The sequence below is a fragment of the Rhinoraja longicauda genome, chromosome 13, assembly GCF_053455715.1.
Source record: "Rhinoraja longicauda isolate Sanriku21f chromosome 13, sRhiLon1.1, whole genome shotgun sequence".
Lineage (NCBI taxonomy): Eukaryota > Metazoa > Chordata > Chondrichthyes > Rajiformes > Arhynchobatidae > Rhinoraja > Rhinoraja longicauda.
In genome coordinates this window covers 43,033,821-43,059,724 of record NC_135965.1, presented here as the reverse complement: position 1 = coordinate 43,059,724, position 25,904 = coordinate 43,033,821, and the positions used below count along the sequence as shown (strand labels likewise).

The window sequence follows — 25,904 nt, the reverse complement described above, 5'->3', positions numbered from 1 at the left end:
TCGCACTGCTGTGAGCCGACGAAAGGAGATTTCAATGTTTTTAACAAACCCACGCAATAGACAATGGGTGCAGGAGGCCATTCGGCCCTTCAAGCCAGCACCACCATTCAATGTGATCATTGCTGATCATCCACAATCAGTACCCTGTTCTTGCCCTCTCTCCATACCCCCCTGACTCTGCTATCATTAAGAGCTCTATCTAACTCTCTCTTGAAGCATCCAGAGAATTGGCCTCCACTGCCTTGAGGCAGAGAATTCCACAGATTGGCAACTCTCTGAGTGAAAAACGGGACAATTAAATTCTTACTTGTAGCAGCACAACAGATATGTAAACATATTACTCTGTAAAACCACAAAAAAAGTTCAAATATATTATATATTTGTTAATATATATATTAAAAAACATGCAGACAAATAAATAGACAATAGTCGTGCAAGCTCAAAAATAATGCCCTCAAGTCTATATAGTTCGGAGGGAGTAGTCTTTACTAGCCCGATAGATATACTTGTATATGGATGTATTTGTACTTGTGGATACAGTCTATGCGGGTTGATGGAGCAGATTGTGGTTTTACTGGATGCCATAGGCAATCACAGCACAGCAATCTGAAACCATCTTCACTTCATGACTGTTCTGTTCAAGAAGTGGTGGACAATGCCTTCAAGTATGCAGTTGATATTTTCTGCATCAGTGAGCATTTGACTAATTATTTCAACAGAATATGTTTGGAATGTAATCTTGTCCCAGACAGAGATGACCTTGTGGTCAGTCTGAAGAAGGGTCTCGACCCGAAACGTCACCCATTCCTTCTCTCCCGAGATGCTGCCTGACCTGCTGAGTTACTCCAGCATTTTGTGAATAAATCAATTTGTACCAGCATCTGCAGTTATTTTCTTATACTTATTATGACCTTGTGGTTGATTATTTGTTTCATAAATCAGGGATGATGTAATCTTTTGAAGTGCGTACTACCAACAATGATTAATATCAATTAGGAGTGGGAATAGGCTGGTCAATTGCTTCACCATTCAATAAGAGATGGGATCAGAAAGAAAAGTTCAATTTTTTTTTCTCTCCATTTGGTCTCATACTATTATTTCCATTTTCTGAGAAGTTAATCTTTAGGACATTCCCTCCCCAACCACCACCCCACCCCCACGAAAATACCAACTACTTGAAAAACAGCTCAAGAATGTCCTCGTTTTGGCCAACATTTTGTCCGTCAACCAGCAGTTAGTTGGAGATTTATTTTGTTGCCATTTTTGAGGTCTTGCTCTTTGTAGATTGAATCTCTTGTTAGTTTGCGCTGCGACATTGAGAAGTGTTTTGGGAGCACGTGAAAGTAGTCCAGGAGTCCATTTTCATGGAGTACTGTTTCAATAGTTAATAAACTCGAGATTTGGATGCGTTTGGAAGTGATGATGATCCGGGGTAAATAAACAAGGATTGCTTGGGAGAGCGAGCAGAAACAGCGAGGACAGAAAGCTGTCGTGAGTGAATTTTTTTTTTTTAAATGGAGAATGAAAACGAGAACAGAAACAAAAATGAAATGTGATGTCACAAGAATGGTCATAGTCGATAAAAGGGAAAAAGCTGAATGATGGGATGCAGATGAGTGCTTTTGCTTTTAAATTTCATTTATGTTTACTGTGCGAGTTACTCTATTAATTGGGGGCAACGACAGGGCACCTCAGACCTATGGAATACACACCTTGTGTCAGGTTTGGAGGAATAATAGTGGATGACTTCACTGCGTTCAGGATAAGCTCGAGAATGCACATATGTGGAGGTGTCCAACGACACAGTGCAGCAGAGGGAACAGGTTTTTGACCTGGTTTGGAGATAATTCTAGACCTGGTTAATAGTGAAGGGGTTGCTGCTTCCCTCAGTCGCTCACAGAGGGGTTTGCGCCAAGTCTGGAGAAGCAAGGCTGGATGTTTTGAGCAGTATTTGGTTCTGACTGGGTGAGGGAACAGGGTTGTGTTTCTACTGCAGAGTGCTGCTAATGTAAAGACATTAGCACCATGGTTGTCTCAGCTGGTCAGGGTGGGAGGAGAATGATTGAAGGTAATGGTTGTAGAAGATGTACAGCTATTGAACAGGTACGTATTCATAAGGCAACACAGTGGTACAGCGGTAGAGTTGCTGCCTTACAATGCTAGAGACAGAGTTTGATTCTGACTACGGGTGCTGTCTGTATGGAGTTTGCACGTTCTCTCTGTGACCATGTGCGTTTTCTCTGGGTGCTCTGGTTTCCTCCCACATTCCAAAACCATGCAGGTTTGTAGGTTAATTGGCTTCTATAAATTGACCCTGGAGTGTAGGATAGAACTAGTGCAGGGTTGATTGTTCGATGGTGCGGTAGTCTCTAAACTAAACTAATTTAAATATACAAGATAAGGGGGGTAAAACGAAGGTAGATATTCGGCAATAATGGGTAAAGAAAGAAGCACAGCTGTTAAAAGAAATGATGCGTTTGGAGGCCGCCAAAGGAGGCTTAAGGACAAAAACAACCTAAACACAGTAGGTGTGCACTGCAGATACTCCAATGGAAATGGAAGACCAAATACATCAGCAGCTTTCTGACAAGTACAAACATCTGAGGACAGCAACAGTGTGGGATTTCAGTCAATCAATGTGAATAGTATTGAGGCCACTGGAGTTCTAAACTGGATTGAGGAGACATTGATTAGTTAGTCTACAGCAAGTCCAAAAAAAGAGCAGAGTAAGTATAAATTTAATGAAATGAAATTTAAGGAAATGAAATTAAATAGATTTAATGAAATGAAATTTAATGAAATGAAATTTAAATGAAATGAAACTGAACAGGGTAGAAAAATTAGCATTGGGAGAGTGCTTTTGTGGTAGTGATTAAAATACAGTTATTTTAACAATAGTTACAGAATTATTGAGAGATCTGTCATGGTATGTGATCAATCAGTAGGCAGACGGAGGAAAATTATTCAAATCCTCCTTAAAGAAATGTAACAACGCCTCTGACTCCTTGGAATCTCCCTCTGTCTCATGACTCCTGTGGTGGAGAACCATTTGGGAGAGCATTGAGAGCCTCCAGGTCCCGTACCAGGAGCACACTGAGGCTCTGTGTAATGGGCAGATGCTGAACCACCTCCAAACCTTCAAGTTTAGTTTAGTTTTAGTTTAGAGACATAGCGCGGAACCAGACCCTTCGGCACACCGAGTCCACGCCGACCATCGATCCCCACACAATATCCTACACACTGGGGACAATTTACAATTTTACCAAGTCAATGAACCTACAAATCTGTATGTCTTTGGAGTGTGGGAGGAAACCAGAACTCCTGGAGAAAACCCACACAGTTCACGGGGAGAACGTACAAACTCTATACAGATAGCACCCGTAATCAGGATCGAACCGGCGTTGTAAGGCAGCAGCTCTACCACTGCATCACAATACTGCCCACCTACTCACCTGCCCCACTGTCCAGCTGTGGGAAGGCCTAAGGTTCCCACATTGACATCATCAGCCAGCTCAGACCCCTGAAGATGAGAAGCTGATGAAATGCTTAAAAAGAGGAGGAAAGGGAAAAAGACAAATGACGATATTTGGGGATGATGATTCTTACTATGCTAAGAAATGATTTTGCAGAAGTGGACTGGAAGCAGCAACTTAAAGTTAAATTAAGGTTAGGGGGGAGATTAAAGGGTTTCTGGAAAGATAGGACTTCCAAATCTTGTCCAGGGACGAGGAAGTGCATGCAGGGTAAGGTTCCAAAAAAAGGTAATGTTTTATGTGGAGGCAGATGATGTGAGTAAAGTTCTTCAGAAATATTTTGTCATTGCCTCCTCTAAAGGGGGAATGATGTCATAGTGAGATAGAATTGAGTGTAGCGTTGGAACTGCAAATGCTGGTTTAAACCAAAGATAGATACAAAAAGCTGGAGTAACTCAGCGGGACAGGCAGCATCTCTGGAGAGAAGGAATGGGTGACGTTTTGGGTCGTGACCCTTCAAGTCAAGTCAAGTCAAGTTTATTTGTCACATACATATACAAGATGTGCAGTGAAATGAAAGTGGCAATGCCTGCGGATTGTGCTAAACTACAAACAAAATAGATTTTTTTTTTAACATAAAAAATAAATGAATACAGTAAATTAAATTAGTCCCTGGTGATATGAGAGTTAACAGTCCTGTTGGCCTGAGGGAAGAAACTCCGTCTCATCCTCTCTGTTTTCACAACGTGACAGCGGAGGTGTTTGCCTGACCGTAGCAGCTGGAAAAGTCCGTTGCTGGGGTGGTAGGGGTCCCCCATAATGTTGCTGGCTCTGGATCTGCACCTCCTAATGTATAGGTCCTGCAGGGGGGCGAGTGTAGTTCCCATAGTGCGTTCAGCCGAACGCACTACTCTCCGCAGAGCCTTCCTGTCCTGGGCAGAGCTGTTGCCAAACCAGATTGTGATATTCCCAGACAAGATGCTTTCTACAGACCCAGAGTAGAAGCACTGAAGGATCCTCAGAGAGACTCTAAATTTCCTCAACTGTCTGAGGTGGTAAAGGCGCTGCCTTGCCTTACTCACCAGTACGGCAATGTGTGTTGTCCATGTCAGATCCTCTCTGATGTGGACTCCCAGGTATTTAAAGCTGCTCACCCTATCCACAGTAATCCCATTAAACTCCAGTGGTGTGTACGTCCTCGGATGTTGAGCCCTTCTAAAGTCTACAATCAGCTCCTTAGTTTTTGTGACACTCAAGAGCAGGCTGTTGTCCTGACACCAGAGTGCTAGATCAGCCAAATTAGGCCTTCTCATCGTTATCGGAGATCATGCCCACCACCACAGTGTCATCAGCAAACTTGATGATGGAGTTGGAGCTGAACCTGGCCACACAGTTATGTGTGTACAGGGAGTACAGTAGGGGGCTAAGGACGCAACCCTGGGGGGATCCTGTGTTCAGGGTGAGGTGGTTAGAAGTATGTCTCCCCATCTTGACCACTTGGGGCCTGGCGGTGAGAAAGTCCAGGACCCAGGCACACAGGGGAGTGTTCGTCCTTCTTGAGTGTAGATCTCAGAGATCACAGATCCTTAAGATTGTGGTTGGACAAGTTGAAAAAAGCCAAATTGGATGCTGTCCTTTATTATTTGAGGCATAGAATAGAGCACGTTTATGCTAGTTAAACCAAAATTGATTTTTGCATACTGTTCTAATCTCTACATCAAATGTAATTTCAATGGAGAAGATGCAATTTGCACGAATGTTGACATGAATAGATAATTTTAACTTTGAGGGGAGATTGAATAGGATTTGGAACCGAGGCTGAGAAGAGACTTGGTCGAGATGTGCAATATCATGATGGCACATATTCAAAGTTCAAAAGAAGAATCTGCTTCATGTACAACATGAGTGGTCAACAAACAAGAGACATTCAATTAAATTAATTTGCAGAAGGATTAGAGGGAGGATATGGAGAAAAACCACCTTCCCAAAGGTTCATAAGGTCATGTTATAACAGCAAAATTAGGACATTTGGCCAATCGAGTCGACTCCACAATTCAATCATGGCTGATCTATCTTTCCCCGTCAACCCCATTCTTCTGCCTTCTCCCGCACTCTCTGACACCTAATATACTAATCACACATCTGTCATTCTCCACCTTAAAAATAGAGATTGACTTGGCCTCCACAGCCGCCTGTGGCAATGAATTCCACAGATTCACCACCCTTTGCCTAGAGAGGGTTGTTAGGGGTCTGGAATACACTCTTTGTGAAGATGTTGGCGGCGACAGGTCTTGCCACATTTAAATGTAGACAGGATGTGCGTGAGCAGAGCCGTGATCTGCAAAGTTGGAGGTGAGATTAGGCTGGGTAGTTCTTTGCCAACAGGCACAGACAAAGAAGCTGAGTAGCTGCCTCTGATGTCAATTTTCTTTTAATGATTCTTTAAATAAAAGTTCTTCCCTTGTCAGGTGTAAATGTCATACAGCATGTGTTATATGCTTTGTGACATTTTCTGTCAACTAAACCATGGTTCTGCGGTTCACCTCCACATCAAAGTGACAAGCATTAGTGAAAGCATAGCAAAAATAAATAGAGCTCGACTTGTTTTGCATTTCCACTTGGTATACCTTTCATCTTCCAGCAAATAGAAGTGGCAAGAACAAGCCCATTCATGGAATGATTCATCCAATAATTCTCTTGTCACTAGCTGGTCTTCACTCCATTGAAACATGTATCACTGAGTGCTAAACCTTTGGGCTACATTTTATTTAATTTTACGTTGCCTGAAAGATGATGGTCATTAATCACTTACTGGTTTTCAAAAAGAAAGATACCGTGCCTGTGAAGGTTCACAAAATGCCTTTGACAAGTTTGACTTGTGCAGTGGTTAATTGTAGGTATGTTGAATCAAGTTGGGACTTTTCCAGTGAGTTTCACACGATCGCTCCCGTTTAAAACGCCATTACATCTGGCAAAATGTCCCTCTTACTTCAAGCTCCACTTGACTGCCATTCAATTGTATTTATAATCATTTTCCTGCTCAGTCGAGAAAGAAACCAACTTCCACTGAAAGGACTAAAATTTAGTTTTCAGTGCAAAACCAACAGCATATTCAGCAAGAAAGACACAAAATGCTGGAGTAACTCAGCGGGACAGGTAGCATCTCTGGAGAGAAGGAATGGGTGATGTTTCGGGTCGAGACGTCACCCATTCCTTCTCTCCAGAGATGCCGCGTGTCCCGCTGAGTTACTCCAGCATTTTGTGTCTACAAATTAAACCAGCACCTGCAGTTCCTTTCTCCAGCATATTCAGCAAGCCTTTATAAAATAAAACAAATTCAACGATTATAAATGACCACCCAGTGCAGAGCCTTACCTGGTTATTAGTGAATTGCACCATTAATCCAGACCATCGATGAGATGTATTGCTTTGGTGGTGGCCTGGAGCATGTCAGGAAAACATGATGGAACTTTCCTAGTTCTGATTGTGAAATTTATCAGAAAATATACATGTGCCCATAATACAGTGAGAGTAAAAGAACAACAAGCAATTCAGTGGAATAAGATGATGGATTTTTGGCTCGTGGGAATGAAAGATTGGGAATTGAATGCCATTTGAGAGCAGCTTTTAGTTCTCTGAGCTGAAGAATCCATTGTGCATGAGCGAAAAAATATCAGACTTCCTTCTTTGTTCTTCTAATCTTAAATCTATGAGTTATTGTTCACGTTTAATCTTGGTTAGCCTGCTGGGGTTTTTTTTTGTTGCTAATCTCAATTAGATAGCAGGAGGTATAATCAGCAAGTCTGCAAATGATATGAATAGTGGTGGTGACTTAGATCATTTGGAAGGTTGACGAACGCTATAGGAAGATGTTGATCAGCTGGAAATGGGCCAAGAGGAATTTTAATATTGACAAGTGCGAGGTGATGTGCTTTGAGAGGGCCAAACAAGAGAACACACACTTCTGTACCTCTTGGGAGGGGGGGGGGGGGGGGGGGGGTAGAGGGAGTGACCGGGGGTGTGACTCATCCTTGATTATGCTGATGGCCTTGCCGAGGCAGCGTGAAGTGTAGATGGAGTCAATAGAAGGGAGTGGGAAAAAAACTTCAGATGCTGGTTTAAATCGAAGGTAGACACATGACAAACAATGCCGGAGTAACTCAGCGGGTCAGGCAGCCTCTCGGGAGAGAAGGAATGGGTGACGTTTCGGGTCGAGACCCTTCTTCAGACTGATGTCAGGGGAGGGGGCGGGACAAAGATAGCTAAGATATACTTGCTCGATTCACAGAAGCTAGGAAGAAAGCCTGAATCATTGTCTATGATGTCATAGTTGGGAAATGGGTTGTAATGCAGGCTTTTTATTTTGCATCAACTACCAGGGCCATAAATAAAATGAGACTTCCCATTTTAGTGGCCGGCACCAATCATGGAATAAACCTACTCTTTTGCAATCCTCCTACAAAACCACACGTTGGTCGTTCTCAAAGTGGCAATTCCACGCCAAAAGTTTACACGTCTGGAAACTAAAAAAGCCCCTTTTCTACAAGTGGGGGTTTATCATGCCATGACAATGGATCAAGCTTTCTGAACTAAGGCCAGAAGTGATAGGAGCAGAATCAGGCCATTCGGACCATCGTCTACTCCACCATTCAATCATGGTTGATCTATCTCTCCCTCCTTCTCCCTATAACATCTGACTCCCGTACTAATCAAGAATCTATCTATATCTGCCGTAAAAATACCCATTGACTTGGATATTTAATATATCCACTGCCTTCTGCGGCAAAGAATTCCACAGATTCACCACCCTCTGACTAAAGAAATTCCTCTTCATCTCCTGCCAAAAGGAACGTCCTTTAATTCTGAGCCTACGATCTCTAGTCCTAGACTCTCCGACTAGTGGAAACATCCTCTCCACATCCACTCTATCCAAGTACACCAAGTATGCTTTAGAAAGAAAATGCAGATCCCGAGCGTCACTGGTCATGGGTAGAAATTGCTCACACCACAATTTGTAATAACAGATCTGAGTGCACGTTTACTGGGACAATGTAATGGGATGCAGAGGAAAGAGATTAAACGCTGGCGTGATGAGTGGCTTGTTACCAGATAACATTATTCAATTTCTACATCTCAAATTCCTCTGCTTCCCTCTTTCAACAAGGACGTATGCAAGGATTCTGTTCTGAAAGTTCTATAAATCATGACTTTAGAGAAGGGAACAGCCATTCTGGTAACCTTACGTAGAGAAAATGCTGAAATCCGTGATGTCGGATGTAATAAATGAATGCCTAGGGGTGGAAAAAAAAATAGGATTGGGGAGAGTCAGCATGGAATTTCAAAAGTAAAAGACCCGTCTGAAGAAGGGTGTCGACCCAAAATGCCACCCATTCCTTCCCTCCACAGATGCTGCCTGTCCCGCTGAGTTACGCCAGTACTTTGTGTCTATCTCCAGTGTATAACCAGCATCTGCAGTTCCTTCTTACATATAAAATCTTTTTTAGTTAGTTTACTGCTTCTTTGAAAATGTGGCCACTCGGATATATGAGGGGTAATTGGCATTTGAGGTGTATTTAGATTTTAAGAAGGATTTTGAATGCATACAAGAGTTTGGTCAGGAAGGTTAGAGTTCTTGGAGCTGAGTAATATTCTGAGTGGGAATGAACTAAAGTCTCTCAGGTTGACAGACCAAGCAGTGGGGTGCCACAAAGATCAGTGCCCTGACTGCTCGTAATCTATATCAATGAGTTAGCCAAGGGAAGTAATTGCTACATTTCCAAGTTTGTAGATGATACAAAACCAGGTGGGATTGTGAGTAGAATCATATAGTCATACAGCAAGGAAACAGACCCTTCGGCCGAACCTGTCCATGCCGACCAAGATGCCCATCTAATGAAGTCCCATTTGCCAGCAACCCTTTAAATATATCCTATCTGTGTACCTGTCCAAGTGTCTTTCGAGAGGAGGATATTTGAGTGGCTTATGAACATAGTAGATTCTACATAATTTAAATAAATGTGAAATTATCCACTTTGCTATTCTGTTTTGCACATCAGTATTTTTTAAATGGTGAGGAACTCGGTACTGTTGTTGTTCAAAGGGACTTGAATTCTGTAGGCTGGAATATCTACTGGAAGCTAACATGCAGGTACAGCAAGTGAGTAGACACCATATTTTATGTTGGCTTTTATAAGAGAGTTTAAATGTAGATATTAAGATGTTATACCACCAATACATGGGGCTTTTGAAAACTGCCCCAGTACTATTAATGGTTCCATGGTACTTTATTGTCACGTGTACCAAAGTGTAAGGAAATTCTTTTTTGCGTACAGTTCAGTGACAATCCTACTACACATAAGGCATAATCATAATAAGTGTTAGAGTGTAAGATGTAGACCACACTAAGTCAGTGCTCAAGATTTACCACATTCTAGATGCTATCTTATACACTTCAAGTCTGACTTTAAAAAAAAATCTTAACTTGGCCATAAAGGCCCATTCTCCTGGTGACAGCACTGGGTCAAAGTTGCAGTTTCTTCGCCTGATAAAGGATATATTTAATCACATGAATTATTTCATCAGTCTGGTTCCTGGGATGGGCGGTTTGCCTCATGAGGGAAATTCGAGTGGATTGGGCCGAGCTTCTCTCAAGTTGAGTAGATTGAACAGAGAGGATGTGTAGGCAGGAACTGCAGATTCCGGTTTACACCGAAGATAAACGCACCATGCTGGAGTAACTCAGAGGGTCAGGCACCATCTCTGGAGAAAGGAATATGTGACGTTTTAGGTCAAGACCCTTCTTCAGACTGATTTCTTTGGAACTTACAAAATTCTTATAGGGCCTGACAGACTGGATGCTGGAGGACATTTTTCCAGGCTGAGGGGTTGATCATTATGAGAGGAGATTTCTTGCAGTGGTTCAGTGAACCTTTGAATTTCTCCATCTCAGAGGACCATGGAGGTTCAGTCATTGAGGTTTTTCAAAACAGCGATCAACATTTCTGGAAATTATGGAATTGATGTGTATGGGCATAATGCAGGAACATGGTGCGGAGGCAGAAAATCAGCACTGTCTTTGTGCTTGCAGAACAAGCTTGATGGGTCGAATAGCAGACTCCTATTCCTTTCTCTTATGCATTTACGTAGAAGCCAAAGACTGGCGGAAAGGTTCACTGCAGTGACACTGGTGTCTGGAACAAAGGTCAATTGTAGCAGCCATGGTCATTACATCATCTACTAACTCAGCATGGAATCATACATAGACAATCTCCCAAATGTTCTAGGGGCCGGAGAACCTAGGGTGATGGAGGAACTGAAGGAAATCCACATTAGGCAGGAAATGGTTTTAGGTAGACTGATGGGACTGAAGGCTGATAAATCCCCAGGGCCTGATGGTCTGCATCCCAGGGTACTTAAGGAGGTGGCTCTAGAAATAGTGGAAGCATTGGGATCATTTTTCAATGTTCTATAGATTCAGGATCAGTTCCTGTGGATTGGAGGATAGCAAATGTTATCCCACTTTTTAAGAAAGGAGGGAGAGAGAAAACGGGTAATTATAGACCAGTTAGTCTGACATCAGTGGTGGGGAAGATGCTGGAGTCAATTATAAAAGACGAAATTGCTGAGCATTTGGATAGCAGTAACAGGATCATTCCGAGTCAACATGGATTTACGAAGGGGAAATCATGCTTGACAAATCTACTGGAATATTTTGAGGATGTAACTAGGAAAATTGACAGGCGAGAGTCAGTGGATGTGGTGTACCTCGACTTTCAGAAAGCCATCGACAAAGTCCCACATAGGAGATTAGTGGGCAAAATTAGAGCACATGGTATTGGGGGTAGGGTACTGACATGGATAGAAAATTGGTTAACAGACAGAAAGCAAAGAGTGGGGATAAATGGGTCCCTTTCGGAATGGCAGGCAGTGACCAGTGGGGTACCGCAAGGTTCGGTGCTGGGACCCCAGCTATTTACGATATACATTAATGACTTAGATGAAGGGATTAAAAGTACCATTAGCAAATTTGCAGATGATACTAAGCTGGGGGGTAGTGTGAATTGTGAGGAAGATGCAATAAGACTGCAGGGTGACTTGGACAGGTTGTGTGAGTGGGCGGATACATGGCAGATGCAGTTTAATGTAGATAAGTGTGAGGTTATTCACTTTGGAAGTAAGAATAGAAAGGCAGATTATTATCTGAATGGTGTCAAGTTAGGAAGAGGGGATGTTAAACGAGATCTGGGTGTCCTAGTGCATCAGTCACTGAAAGGAAGCATGCAGGTACAGCAGGCAGTGAAGAAAGCCAATGGAATGTTGGTCTTCGTAACAAGAGGAGTTGAGTATAGGAGCAAAGAGATCCTTCTACAGTTGTACCGGGCCCTGGTGAGACCGCACCTGGAGTACTGTGTGCAGTTTTGGTCTCCAAATTTGAGGAAGGATATTCTTGCTATTGAGGGCGTGCAGCGTAAGTTCACTAGGTTAATTCCCGGAATGGCGGGACTGTCGTATTTTGAAAGGCTGGAGCAATTAGGCTTGTATCCATTATAAAAATGCTGAAACTGGCAGGGCCACAAAGTGAGTGAGAATCCAGTATTACGATCCTGTGTCCCATATGCCTTCTTTGTCTAACTAATTGTTACCCCAATATACCATCACATTATTTTTAATCAAATGAAAGATTTTAACCATACAAGAAGCATGCCAGTGACAGACACAAACTATCAAATTTTAATTACTGTGTTTGCAAATGTCAATGTGCATCTAAATTACTAACCTATGATTTAATCAGGGACCACAGCTGAGCAATTGGTTGCCTGTTCATGACTGGCAATCATTCCACATCCTTTAACATGGAATTCCCGACAGCTGGAAGTGAGTCTTAAAGTTGCCGGGAAGTGCAACATTGCATTTAGAAAATGTTTCACAGCAATTTTCAAACCGACAATCCTTCATCAACTGTGCCAATAAGGAGATATCTAATTTTCAGGAGATACTGCAATTCCAATTGTAACAGATAGAAGCAAATGCTAAATGTATAGAGACACAAGAGACTGCAGATACTGGAATCTTGAGTAAAAGATCTGCTGGTGGAAGTCCGTAGGTCAGGATGCCTGACACACTGAGTTCCTCCAGCAGTTTGCTTTGATAAAAATATAGGTTTGTTAATGAGGAGCTCAGGAGACATAGACATATTCCAAACTAGAAAACTTCCGTCGTGTGTACATTAAACAAAAAAAAAATCAGGATTTTATGCTCCAGTTTCAGCAAGTACATTTAAAACCACAGGCGCATCAATCATTGAAAGGTCACCAGCCTTAATTGCCTAAAGGGCCTGTCCCACTTAGGCGATTTTTTAGGCGACTGCCGGCGACTATCATAGCCGTAGCAGGTCGCCGAAAAACTGCCAGCGACTGGACCCCCTTACGATAATGTCTACGACAAGCCGCAACAACCTACCACCTAGTCGATGTCAAGCTACGGCAAGCTACCGACAACCGGCGACCCAATCGTCGCGAGTAGGGCGTCCACCTACGACCACACAGGCGACAACCTACGACAACCAAAGTCAACCTACATCCACCCGCGACAAGCTACGACCCTGTTGGTGACAACTGAAGACAATTCACATCATTTTGGCCTCCGGTTTTGACTCCGGTACCTGTCGCCGGTTGACGTAGGTAGTCGCCAATGGAATTCACCAAAGTCAGCACCGGCGACAACCTATGTCACCTGGCGACAACCTACGACAGCACATACGTCAGGAGATGTCAAGCTACGATCATTGGCATCAAACCCACTGTCACCGAAATTTTTTCAACATTCTGAAAATCCAGCAGCGACCAGAAAGACGCTACGACTCTTTGGAGACGACTCACGACCGTACAGGCGACGCCCCAGTGACCATGTGGCAACAGCTTAGCAGGCAGTGAAGAAAGCCAATGGAATGTTGGCCTTCGTAACAAGAGGAGTTGAGTATAGGAGCAAAGAGGTCCTTCTACAGTTGTACCGGGCCCTGGTGAGACCGCACCTGGAGTACTGTGTGCAGTTTTGGTCTCCAAATTTGAGGAAGGATATTCTTGCTATTGAGGGCGTGCAGCGTAGGTTCACTAGGTTAATTCCCGGAATGGCGGGACTGTCGTATGTTGAAAGGCTGGAGCGATTGGGCTTGTATACACTGGAATTTAGAAGGATGAGGGGGGATCTTATTGAAACATATAAGATAATTAGGGGATTGGACACATTAGAGGCAGGAAACATGTTCCCAATGTTGGGGGAGTCCAGAACAAGGGGCCACAGTTTAAGAATAAGGGGTAGGCCATTTAGAACGGAGATGAGGAAGAACTTTTTCAGTCAGAGAGTGGTGAAGGTGTGGAATTCTCTGCCTCAGAAGGCAGTGGAGGCCAGTTCGTTGGATGCTTTCAAGAGAGAGCTGGATAGAGCGCTTAAGGATAGCGGAGTCAGGGGGTATGGGGAGAAGGCAGGAACGGGGTACTGATTGAGAGTGATCAGACATGATCGCATTGAATGGCGGTGCTGGCTCGAAGGGCTGAATGGCCTACTCCTGCACCTATTGTCTATTGTCTATTGACACATAGTGCTGGAGTAAAACAGCGGGGCCAGGCAGCAGCTCTGGAGAAAAAGGATAAGGAAATGTTTTGGATCAGGTCCCTTCTTCAAACATTAGTTCAAATAGTCTGAAGAAGGGTCCCGACCCAAAATGTCACCTATCCTTTTTCTCCAGAAATGCTGCCTGACCTGCTGAGTTACTCCAGCACTTTGTGTTTATCTTTGGTTGTAAACCAGTATCTACAGTTCTTTGTTTCTACACTGTGACTTGTGGGGTGGGTTGACCGCCTGTGTACACTTTATTTGGCATTTGTTTCCAAATGCTCATTGTTACAAAATAGAGTAGATGATACCCTCAAAAACCCTTGTGTCTTAAATGAAAACAACAATCTTGAAAAGATGATAACATGAACTTGAGCAACTGGATTCTCCTGATGCTTTGGAAACTATCGTGACAAATTGTCCGAATCACATGATTCATTGGTTCTTATAGCATTTATGCTCAGATTAATGCCGAGGAGGCATGTGTTGTGGTCACATCAGTGCATTTAGATAACTTCTTTACAATATGAGAAAAAGGCCAAAATTACTATAAATGTGTCATACCCGTGATGAGTAAATCAAAATGTTGGTCACAAATAATTGATGAAATATTGCACACTGCACATAAGAAAATAAATAGTACTGCAAATGCTTTAGATGCTTGCTGCTTATGGCACAAATAAAGGGCATAGATAGTTGAAAATGGGCCAAGCAAAGAAGTGATTAATTGACTCTGAAAGAGGATATGTATATATACAAGAACTCCATAAAACAGTCACAACATGGCGGACAAAATTTATAGAATGCCCAACAATTAGAATTAAATGTTAAATCTTAATTCTTACTTTACATTTTGTTCCCAGACTACAATATTAATTTTATGATCGTTTAAAGAAACTGGAAATCTGAGCAGTTTGAGTCTCTCCCCACCCCCCCCCCCCCCCCCCCCCACACCTTAATATGAGAAAATTAAATTCTTATACAGGAAGATTTGCAAGCAACAATTTGATTAAATCATCACAAGCATCACACACAATAAGTCTAGAAACTGTATAGAAGTAATTTTGCCCCTTTGCTCATGCCATACGTATCAACACATTTTGCTAAATGCACTGACATGACTAAAGGCTTTCTTTCAATTTGGCTAAAAATAAATGCCCTTCAAGCAAAGAATGAAGTGACTCTGACAGGTAGTATACAAAGTGTTGAGAGAGTCCACTTGACAAGTCAATGTTTATGCTTTTATCACCACATGGAGGTCCTCGTGACTGGTCTTGGGCCACAGCGTTCTACTTCCATCAATTGTCGGGTGCGTTCCACAGTGCAAGTACGGGTGCCATTTCCTCAAAACCAAACAGAAAACTGCTCCACAATTCCAAGGTTGCAGGAAAACTCAGACTTGGCTGTGAGTCAGATTTGGCTGAATTCTGGTTTAGTTTAGTGTCAGGTCACGTGTACTGAGGTACAGTGATAAGCTTGCTTTCCAGTCAGCGGAAAGACTGTACATGATTATAATCAAGCCATCCACAGTGAACAGATGCAGGTTAAAGAGAATAACGTTTAGTTCAGTAAAGTCCGATTAAAGAGTGGAGTGATTGTAATGATTACAGATCCACTTCTGTGCACTGAATTTATTTTTGCTTGAGTTTCCTCAGGCTGCCTAGCCACTGCTGTTTGCATTAGATACTTTGCAGGATACACATATAAGGAACCTTATGGGAGCAGCAAGGGTATTTTTGTAGATGGTTTACACGTAACAATAAGTGAGGCACTTTTTACAAAAAAGGATTTTTTAAATAAAGGAATCTTCTCATTAGTTTCTGCTTTAACTGTCCCGATGTTGCCACCTGGTGGTCAGAAAATCAATACTTTATTGCTAATCCATAAACAAATTTGCAGAATGGTTAAGGCATGGAAGAAGGCCATTAGTCTCCAAGTTCAGGATATAAGAGTAATCCAGGTAGTCCTATTGCACTGCTCTCTGTGCACAAGCTACTCATGTATTAACATTAAACATAGACTAGTACAGCACAAGAACAGGCCCTTTGGCACACAATATTGAGGGGAGGGGATCAAGGTTCCCACTCTCTCTACCATGGCAATATTGTCCCTTTTCCAAACTCTCTATGCCCTTCATTATTTCATTGCAAGGAGACTGACACCAGCTTCTCCACTCTGTCACATAACCAAAGTGTCTTGTCCCTGGAATCATTGTAATAAATCTCTTCCTTGCCCAATTCAAAACCTTCACATCTTTCCAATAACTGGACAATCGTCCAATAACTGGACAATTCCTGTAGTCCTTGTCTGCCATTGTTTGCCTCTCCTTATTCCTCCTATCAAAATGTAACACTTCACATTTCTCAGTGACAAATCCCATTTGCCACCTATTCACCCGTATTACCAGCCTTGTTCATCTCCTTTGAAACTATAACTATTGCCCTTGTCGATCACCACCCTTCCATGTTTTGTGTCATCTCCAAAATCGAAAATTATTCTATGTTCACTCAAGTCCAAACCTTGAAGGTAAACAATGTCCAAGCAGCAATTACTTGGATCTTAGCTGGCTGCTTCAGATAGCTGTGTCATAAAGCCTTTCAGTCCCCTCTTCAATATAACCCAAGGCAGACCTCCTACAGCTCAATATACATTCCCACTATTCCACCAGATGGTACCAGCTAGCTTTAAGTGTTATTAGTCATTTACAGCATTGGCCTCTTGCTGTGATGTGCAGACAGCAAATAGTGCGTTCAACACTGACTACGTGCAACAATTGCACACGTGAGTAGATAGTATAAAATCAGTGCACTGATGACCTCAAAAACAACAAGTATCTGTTAATGTGTAGGAAGGAACTGCAGATGCCAGTTTAAACCGAAGATAGACACAAAATGCTCGAGTAACTCAGTCTGAAGAAGGGTCTCGACCTGAAACAGCACCCATTCCTTCTCTTCAGAGAAGTATCTGTTAATGGTCTGCTCTGACCCCTCTGAGAGATTCTTCTTCTTGCGTTTGAGGCAGCAGAAATGATGTAACGCCCTCCAGGCGCTGTAGCCAGTGCAATGTGCTGTCTGAGAGATTGACGGCATTGAATGTAGCCATATTAAAGTGAGATGACAGTCAGAAATGTGACTGTGTTCAATAGGTTAGGGAAGGCTTTTGGGAAGCTGTACAGAAAAATCAAACTTCTGAAAGAATAAATCCCAAAGGAAATAAGAACGTCAAGACTATTTTAATGTGTTTCATCCTGTAAAAGTATGTAGCAAGATGGCAACTGAAGAAAAAAAAAAGATTATTGATTGCTCTCATTTGGGTAACCAGTGAGTCTATGATTTTGTTTGTAAATCTAAAAGCAGGCCTTTTTAGCATGGCTTTTGATACCCTCCTCATGAAATGTAAAAACAAATCTGCAGAGTTTTCATTTTTAGCACCATCCCCTCCAGGGAAGGTCATGTCAGTTCTTCTTCATTGAGTAGCTGATTAAGCAAATGCTTTTCTAATTTTTCTGCTGTCCTTTGGTTGGCTTTTATTGCATAGACACTTAGCAGGCACAAGATTTAATCTTGCTGATTAATTGCAGGGACTAGCTGCTGGGAATAGTGCTGACTAACGTTGATGAAAAACTGAACCCAAACTGAAATCGGACTCAAGAAAACACAATTCACCTCTCTTACGCATTAGACCATAAGAATGGCATTTTAAATTGGCATAGGTGCCCCTCTCTCTCCAAGAAATTGTTTACTTCCCTCATATATTACTGCTGAAACAAACCAGATCTTTACAATTATCTCTCAAAAAAGGTTTAAGAAGCTTTGGATGATGGCCAGAATATCCACTGAATAAAATCTGTTCTTGAATCAAAAGGAAAATAGCTGTAAGATTTTGGAACTGAGATATCACAGTGATATTCATCCAATGAAGTTAATACTACAAACAAACATGCCCCTTACACTGAAAGTGAATGGTTTGGAAGATGTATTCTTGTTCAAGGACGACGCTAAGCACAAACCATTCAAAACTTAAGCAGGTCCATGTACAACTGTGAATTATTCATGGAGCATGAGTGGAATAGGGTGACACGGTGGCGCAGCGGTAAAGTTGCGGCCTTCCAATGCCTGAGACCCAGGTTCGATCCTGACTACGGGTGTTGTCCGTACGGAGTTTGTACGTCCTCCCTGTGGCTTTTCTCCGGGTGTTCTGGTTTCCTCCCACACCCCAAAGGTGTACAAGTTTGTAGGTTAATTAGCTTTGGTAAAATTGTAAATTGCCCCTCATGTGTAGGGTGATGCTAGTGTACGAGATGATCGTTGGTCACCTTGGTGGTGCAAAAGGTGTTTCTGCACTGCACCTCTATAGTCTAAAGCAAAGTCACAACTCGGCTTCCTGCCAATAAAAAGGATGATGCATAATCTGACACAGATGAAAAGGACGGACTATCTAAGAGGCAGACAAGTATTTTCCATAGCAGAAACTTCAGAGAAAGTGCTTGGCCCTTTTAATGTTTGCATCATAGAAAAAGCATTTGTCATGGTGTAGCAGCTCAATAGTGAAATGTCAGACATTCATTTGTGAGACCATCTAGCAATAAAAATAGAGTACTGATGTTCCTGGGCCTGAGTAATACCCTTGCACTCAAGAGACCTGGCACGCAGCTGTTACAAATTAAATCCCGTATTACGCTATATTTTCCAGTATTACAGTTTAACGTGTTGATTTGCATATAGCCCCACACACCCATCCCATTGTCTTGCAACTAATATGAGACGTCCTTACCCTGTTTTAGTCTAAATAGAATTACACTGCATTTTAATCAAAGTACAATTTATACACAGCACAATGATTTATTACTCAGCATTGCGACTGGCCTCGGTGGCTGAATCAAAATTCATTAATATATATTACATTTAAAAAGCCACCCACACAGAAGAAAGATTGCCACTAAAAAATGAATGGAGGTCACAAACTACTCAGGGAATGAGATGAATGCAGATCTGTATGTTCTTCAGATAGGTTAAAGCAAAATGAGAGAAAATCCTGTTAAAATACTCAGCAGGTCAGACAGCCTCTGTGGAAGGATAACCAGAAATGATATCTGTAAACAGTAGGAACTGCAGGTGCTGGTTTACAAAAAAAGACACAAAGTGCTGGAGTAACTGAACGGGTCAGGCAGCATCTCTGGAGAACATGGATAGGCAACATTTTGAGTCCTGAAATTTTGGACCTGAAACCTTGCCTGTCCGCTTACTCCAGCACATTGTGTCTGAAATGATAACTCTTTCTCATTCCACAGATGCAGCCTGATCTGCCAGGCACTTCCAGAATTTTCTCTTTCAAATTTGCAGCATTTTCAGTTTTTATATTTTTTAATACAATGCCTCATTGTTGGAAGTATTGAAACAATGTATGACATTGGGATGTACTTGTATCTATAACACGGAAATGTCCAGAATCTCTGAAGTGGCATTAAATCAATTGTTAACTTTGGTTACATTGTTCTTGGTCTTCAGTTTCCATTTTAGAAGTTATTGCATTTAGCATTGATCAGCTTGAACAGATTGCTGAATTGTAATCAGGAAAAGCTCAGTGTGCTTCAGCCAACTGTGCTGTGCTGCAGTGTTTTCTGATAAGTGCCACGTGGACTCCAGTTAATCCTGCATTCTTTCCTATTTATAGCCCCTGACGCTTAAATGGAGAGGAGGGGAGTGGAGTTAGGAGCCGTAAAAATAACGAGATACAGCACATGCCGGGCATGAACACACATGCAAGATCGAAACTGTAAGTGTCTTTTGATGTTTCAGCAAGTTTAGCAATTAACCATCTGGATTATATCAGACAGCCCTAATGTTTGATCTTATGGTGCATACAGCAGATCTCCAGATGTAGCACCTAAATTTGGAGGAGAGGGGGTAAACTCAGATTTAACTGAGCAATGCCAGTGACTCCACAAGGAACTGTAAGGAAGCTCAGAATTTCCATGCAAGTACGCTGGACTGCAGGAGTCTGAATTATTGAGAAGTGCTCACTGGCGATTCCTGACTGCTCAGGACGTTGCAACCCTTGTTGAGACCAAGGCTGGACAGTCTGCTTAGAGACATACAGAATGGAAACAGGCCCAACATGCCCACATTGACCAACATGCCACATCTACACGAGTCCCACCTGCCCATGATTGGCCCATATCCCTCTAAACCTATCCTATCCATGTGCCCATCCAAATGGATCTTAAATCTTACCTGCTTCATCTAATTCCAAAGCAGGTAAACACCCTCATCAAAAAAATACAGCAAAAAAGATTGGCTGATCCAAACTGAGCTATTCCTGATTGCAATACAGCAGTCTATTCAAGTTAAAGAATGCAGAATACAATAATTTCCAAAATAGAAATTGAAGACCAGAAACAATTGGTCTGAAGAAAGGTCCCGACCCCGAAACATCACCTACCCATGTCCTCTAGAGATGCTGCCACCAGCACTTTATGTTCTACGCAAGTTTCCAGCACCTGCAGTTCCTTGCGGCTTGCCAGCCATCCCCTTCGCTTATGTTCCTTTAAGAAGTTCATTTAGACCTCTTCAATTTGACTCTTTTTAGTGTAGCGGTACAACATGGAAACAAGCTCTCCGGCCCGCCGACTCTATGCCGACCACCGATCACCCCAGTTCTATTTCTCACCCACTTTCTCATCCACTCTGTACACTCTAGGGATAATTTTACAAAGGCCAATTAACCTACAAACCCACACGTTTTTCTGATGTAGGAGGAAACCAGAGCACCAGGAGGTAACCCACACGGTCACAGGGAGAATGTGCAAACTCCACACAGACAACACCCAAGGTCAGTATTGAACCCAGGTCTCTTCTCTACGCATTCTTAGGCACTTCAGTAATAATACTTAGTTAGATGTGCCCCCACTGCCACTTCCAGGCTTGTTCTTCAAATGTAGCTAAAGTAACGTCCCAGCATCTATACAACTTGTGTACATTCTGCAGTTGAAACCCGATGAAAACAAAATACTTACTCTCAATCTGGGAGTGTAAATCATTGACTATAACTTGCAGCTGGCCAATAGTCATGTCGCGCAAGTCTGAGGGCTTGAGATTCCGTTTCATCAAACTTTCACTAATATGGGGCATGTGAGGCAGCTGAGGAGAAAAGAAAAGCAATTTACTTAGCAAAAGCACCTACTAAAATAGCAATCAATAAATTGTTACAATTCTACTGGAAACATTCTTCAGATGTTAAAGGAATGATAGTCACAGCCTCAAAGACATTATATACTAAGACATGGATTGTTTCTGAAAGGGGACTTTGATGGGGCATGATTCTTTTTAGATCAGTGGACATGACCATTTCTTCATACCCGGGATGTAAGACAAGGTTTCCAGCCTTGAAACCAGTTTTCAGATATCAGTGAAGTGTTCACAATGCCATTTGTTCTGTGCGCTTTTGTTCTCATGGCTGAGAGGGTCTATCTAGCTATGTTCTTGTAATTCTTCCAAACGGTAGATCATTGATGTGAGCTAGCCACATAAAGACAAGGATATCACTAACCCAGTTCCTTTATTTGTTGGAGTCATTATGGATTAAAAGAAGAGGCAACAATTAAAGGGCCTGTCTCACTTAGGCAATTTTTTAGGCGACTGCCGGCGACTGTCAAAGTCGTAGCAGATCGCCGAAATGTTCTTTTACCCGACGACAATGCCGAGTCAGGTCGAGATTACACCGTCTTCGGAAACATCACCAAAATTCCCACGCTGTCAATGCTTCTCCGACATCCTAATTTTCGCTGAAATCACTGACAAGTCGGTAGGTACTTGAGAGTTTTGAACTATAACATCTTGTATGGGTTACTTAAAAAACAAGCTTCACGGTAACAAGGCATAAACTGGATTTACTTCCAGTTTACTAATGGCACTATTAAGAAATTTAATTTTAAAAGTGGTTAAATGGATTTTTATGAAAAGTGTGTGGGCATTCTTTGAAAATATACGGGAGATGCATATCTGGTTTCTGGGTTGAATATCTGGGTTGGGAGCCCCCTTTAAATGTAATGGCTGATGGCCATAAACATCACGAAAATTCCCACGCTTACCTGACCGTCAAACTGTCGCCTCCAATCTACCTGTCAAATGTCCTGACGGTAAATAAATTGGTTAAATACAAGTATTTTATGGTATCTTGAAATGACTTTACTTATTTTAATATTATGTGCTTCTAAATGCATCTAAGAGAAACTAGCAAACCTGGGGACAGCACCCGCAATAAGCAACGATACCTGGCGACAAGCCAGCTGTCGCTGAGAAATTTCACTCGGGGTGATTTCTCAGTGACGCGCTGAGATCCACTACGATTCTTTTCCAAGGCACGTTTTAAAAAAAAAAGTTCATATTTGATTAAGAAAATAACTGCAGATGCTGGTACAAATCGATTTATTCACAAAATGCTGGAGTAACTCAGCAGGCCAGGCAGCACCTCGGGAGAGAAGGAATGGGTGACGTTTCGGGTCGAGACCCTTCTTCAGTCTAATCATATTTGATTAAAATGTACATGCATGACCAAAGAAACATGTAGCAAAGCTTCAAATATTTCTTATTTGAAAAGCTTATATAGTTTAATATTTTACATGAATAAATATCTTTTGAGTGCAGTTGTTATCGCAGTTGAACAAAGTTGACAGCAAGACGTCACACATCTGTACAAGACATGACAGATTAATTCTTTAAAATGGTGTATTTTTGCTTTAAAAATGATCTAATTTGACTCAACATATACTATAGGATGGGTAATGCATTCAACCTTTCCTGTATTCAATGTATTGGTTCAGATTCAGAGGTCAGTGATGGAACTGGATGTGTGTTCACTGCTGACTCATTGCCTGCACGGTTCTCCATAGGATAATGTGGAGACAAGTTGGCTTCATCGCTTGGGGTGAGGTCCTGTGCATTGACAGGACCATCAGCCATGTAAATGGCATGACCAGGGATGGGTGGATGTAACGTTGCCTGATACATGGCATGTGGAGTTTGTAGACGGACACATCCCTGCTTCAGTACCTTCGGCACACACGCTGCCTTTAATTTGTGTGCTGCTTTCCACTGCTTTATTGTACAGAAGGTAACAGGTATTTTCAAATCTTACTCTTGCTGCAGCTCTTAAATCCAAAACCAATCATGCATATTTATTCCTGGTAATATATAGATATGCTGAAAGTACCTTGCAGTGAACACAAATTCTGCCCAGTCAAGGCATATGTACCTTGGTGACTTGAACTAAATCCAATGGTTAAAAACCTCTTTACTGTCAACTTTGATACTTTAACTGCATTCAATAGATATTTATTCATGTAAACCTTATATTATATAAGGTTTTCAAATGCAATGGGACTGACTCCAGCCTGGGTTGGAGTTGGCCACGGTTTAGTCAGATTCCAATTAGCTTTTAATGTTATGCCTGAGCAAGCCTCACTGCTTGTTCAGCGGTTTGTTTTTAAGGCACAAGTCAACAGATTTTTTTCTGGGGGAGAAGGGGGTAATTAAGATAGTCAAAACATGGACTTTGGCCTTTTTGAATGGTGGAGGAATTAGAGCAACAATTTTTGTATTAGGGCCTGTTTCCGTGCTGTATCTTTAAACTAACCTAAACTAGGAAGTTTGAGGAACTACATTGGTTAAGCTTATTACTTGTGATAAAGGTGATGACTTTCATGAAGACCTTGCATTTGGGAAATTTTGGTTTGAGTGTTTGGAAGTTTTAAAAAAATTTGCCACCATTTCTACAATCTTATTGTTAAAACTTTTTGTTAGGCTTTACAACTTATCTAGCTTGGGATGTGATAACATAAGTAACCATATCTAATAATAGTAGATGCAACCAAGTCAGCAGAGAAAACCTGTATTCTCCATCGTAACATCAGGTCCAGGAAAATCTTCCCCAAAATGACCTCTGTTAAACAATAGAATAAACCTTATTTTAAAGTGTGCCACCGAAATAAGTGACTGCATCGGGCCAGCTAACGAAAGCGAAGTTGTTTCACCGCATCAGTGAGTTTGTAGTGTTAGGATATTTTACATTTTAGGTAATGAGCTGAATGTCCATTTACAATTTAAAACTCTTTCCCGAAGGTTTCCCTAAGTGAGCTAAGGTGCTGTGTTTTGCCAGCAGAAAGCATCGAAGAGCCTCATTTGTTCATTGGATCAAAGAGAGGAAACAATTCGCCTGATGGCACATTACATCTGGCTCTGCGCTGGCATCTGTTCGATAAAGATTAGGAAAACGTTCCCGGAGTAATAGAATGGGTCATCAAGAAATAAATTACAAAAATACTGCAAATTAGCTAATATGCAGTGCAATTTCATGATGGGCGTATCTTCTACTTGTAAATGTTCTTATAGAAAACGCACGCCTATATTCTTGCCATTTCCCATATAGGTTGGCTGCCCAGTATAACTCCAGAGTGGTAGCAATGGTTAGACAACATTTATAGGGACACAGTGCTCTAGCAGAAGGATTGGACATGATTCTATTTTTGGTCTCTCATTTAGAGATACAGTTGCGAGATACAGCGTGGAAACGAACACTTCGTCCCGCCAAGACCGCGCTGACCAACGATCACCAGGAAACCTGTTCTATGTTATCCCACTTTCTCATCCGCCAGGTGCAATTTACAGAGGCCAATTAACCTACAAACCTGCAACTCTTTGCAATGCGAGAGAAAACCCACAGAGTCACTGGGAGAATGTACAAACTCCCTAAAGACAGCACCCGTAGTCAGGATCGAACCCTGGGTCTGAGGCGCTGTAAGGCAACAACTCTACCGCTGTGCCATCCTTTAAGATAAGTATGTGCTGGGGGGAAGCACAGTGCCATAGGTATGAATGTTTAAAAATGTTCCACATTTCTCCTTATTTATCAAAAGTAGCAACATCGTAACTGGGTGCAAAAGGTTCTGAGCTTTGTAGTAGAAGCTGTGCCAAACCTGAAGCAATGTTGGCAAACGAGCTAAAACTAACATCTTTTGTGCTGCACACAGTGTGACTGCACAAATGTTGGCAATATATTTATGTCCTTTGCATATTATTATAACACATCTGCCTAATTTGGCCAACCTCCCAGTGCCGTTAAAAGGATTGATTCTCTTGCATTTCCTCCCTCAGCCTGCCCAGGTATTGGCAGGGACCAAGTGGCAAATCCAGCACCCCACCTCATAACATTTCATTCTGTTGCAATGTTGCCCCGTTATTTAAACCAAGACATGTTTAGAGCCGATCTAATGACTGTTTTAAGCGCAATTGAGCTTCTGTAATTGGACTGTAAACCTCCCACATAATCACATTTGTGTCTCCGGATAATTTTGGAGGAGAAATATATGCGTCTGTTTGTTCACGAATGGCGCGGTAGACAGAGGAAACGCTGCTCATTTATTCAATCCCTGAATCAGGAATACTTGAATATCATTTCAGGTTTCGAACTTCACAGTTGCTCTACTCTTGAATAATGTGAATAAGACGATTTACTGAAGAGTCACATCTGCCTGCTTCAGTGACCGTGCTGATAAACTATAGGGGCCGGCATTTTGTTATCATGGTTAATTTAGTGAAAGTGTTTTCAGGTTCATAACACAGCAGCTTAGGCTCGCTTTGGGGAAAAGGGAAAGAGTTTTAAATTGTAAATGAACATTCAGCTCACACCCCAGTAAAACATGGGAACTGCTGTATTTCAAACCAATTATGGCTATGCTGTAGATGAATACAAAATGCTGGAGTAACTCAGCGGGTCGGGCTGCATCTCTGGAGAAAAAGAATAGGTGACATTTCAGAGACAGAC

At 42.0% G+C, this 25,904-nt stretch overlaps 1 protein-coding gene across 6 annotated transcripts in view; it reads right to left on the bottom strand.

Annotated features, from left to right (window-relative positions):
* Positions 1 to 25,904, bottom strand: part of schip1 (schwannomin interacting protein 1) — a 558,202-nt gene that overhangs the window by 5,318 nt on the left and 526,980 nt on the right. For all 6 annotated transcript variants that reach the window (XM_078410855.1, XM_078410856.1, XM_078410857.1 and 3 more), the window contains one exon: positions 21,100 to 21,223. In XM_078410855.1, the coding sequence (XP_078266981.1) occupies positions 21,100 to 21,223 (124 nt within the window). The remainder of the gene's footprint in view (positions 1 to 21,099; positions 21,224 to 25,904) is intronic.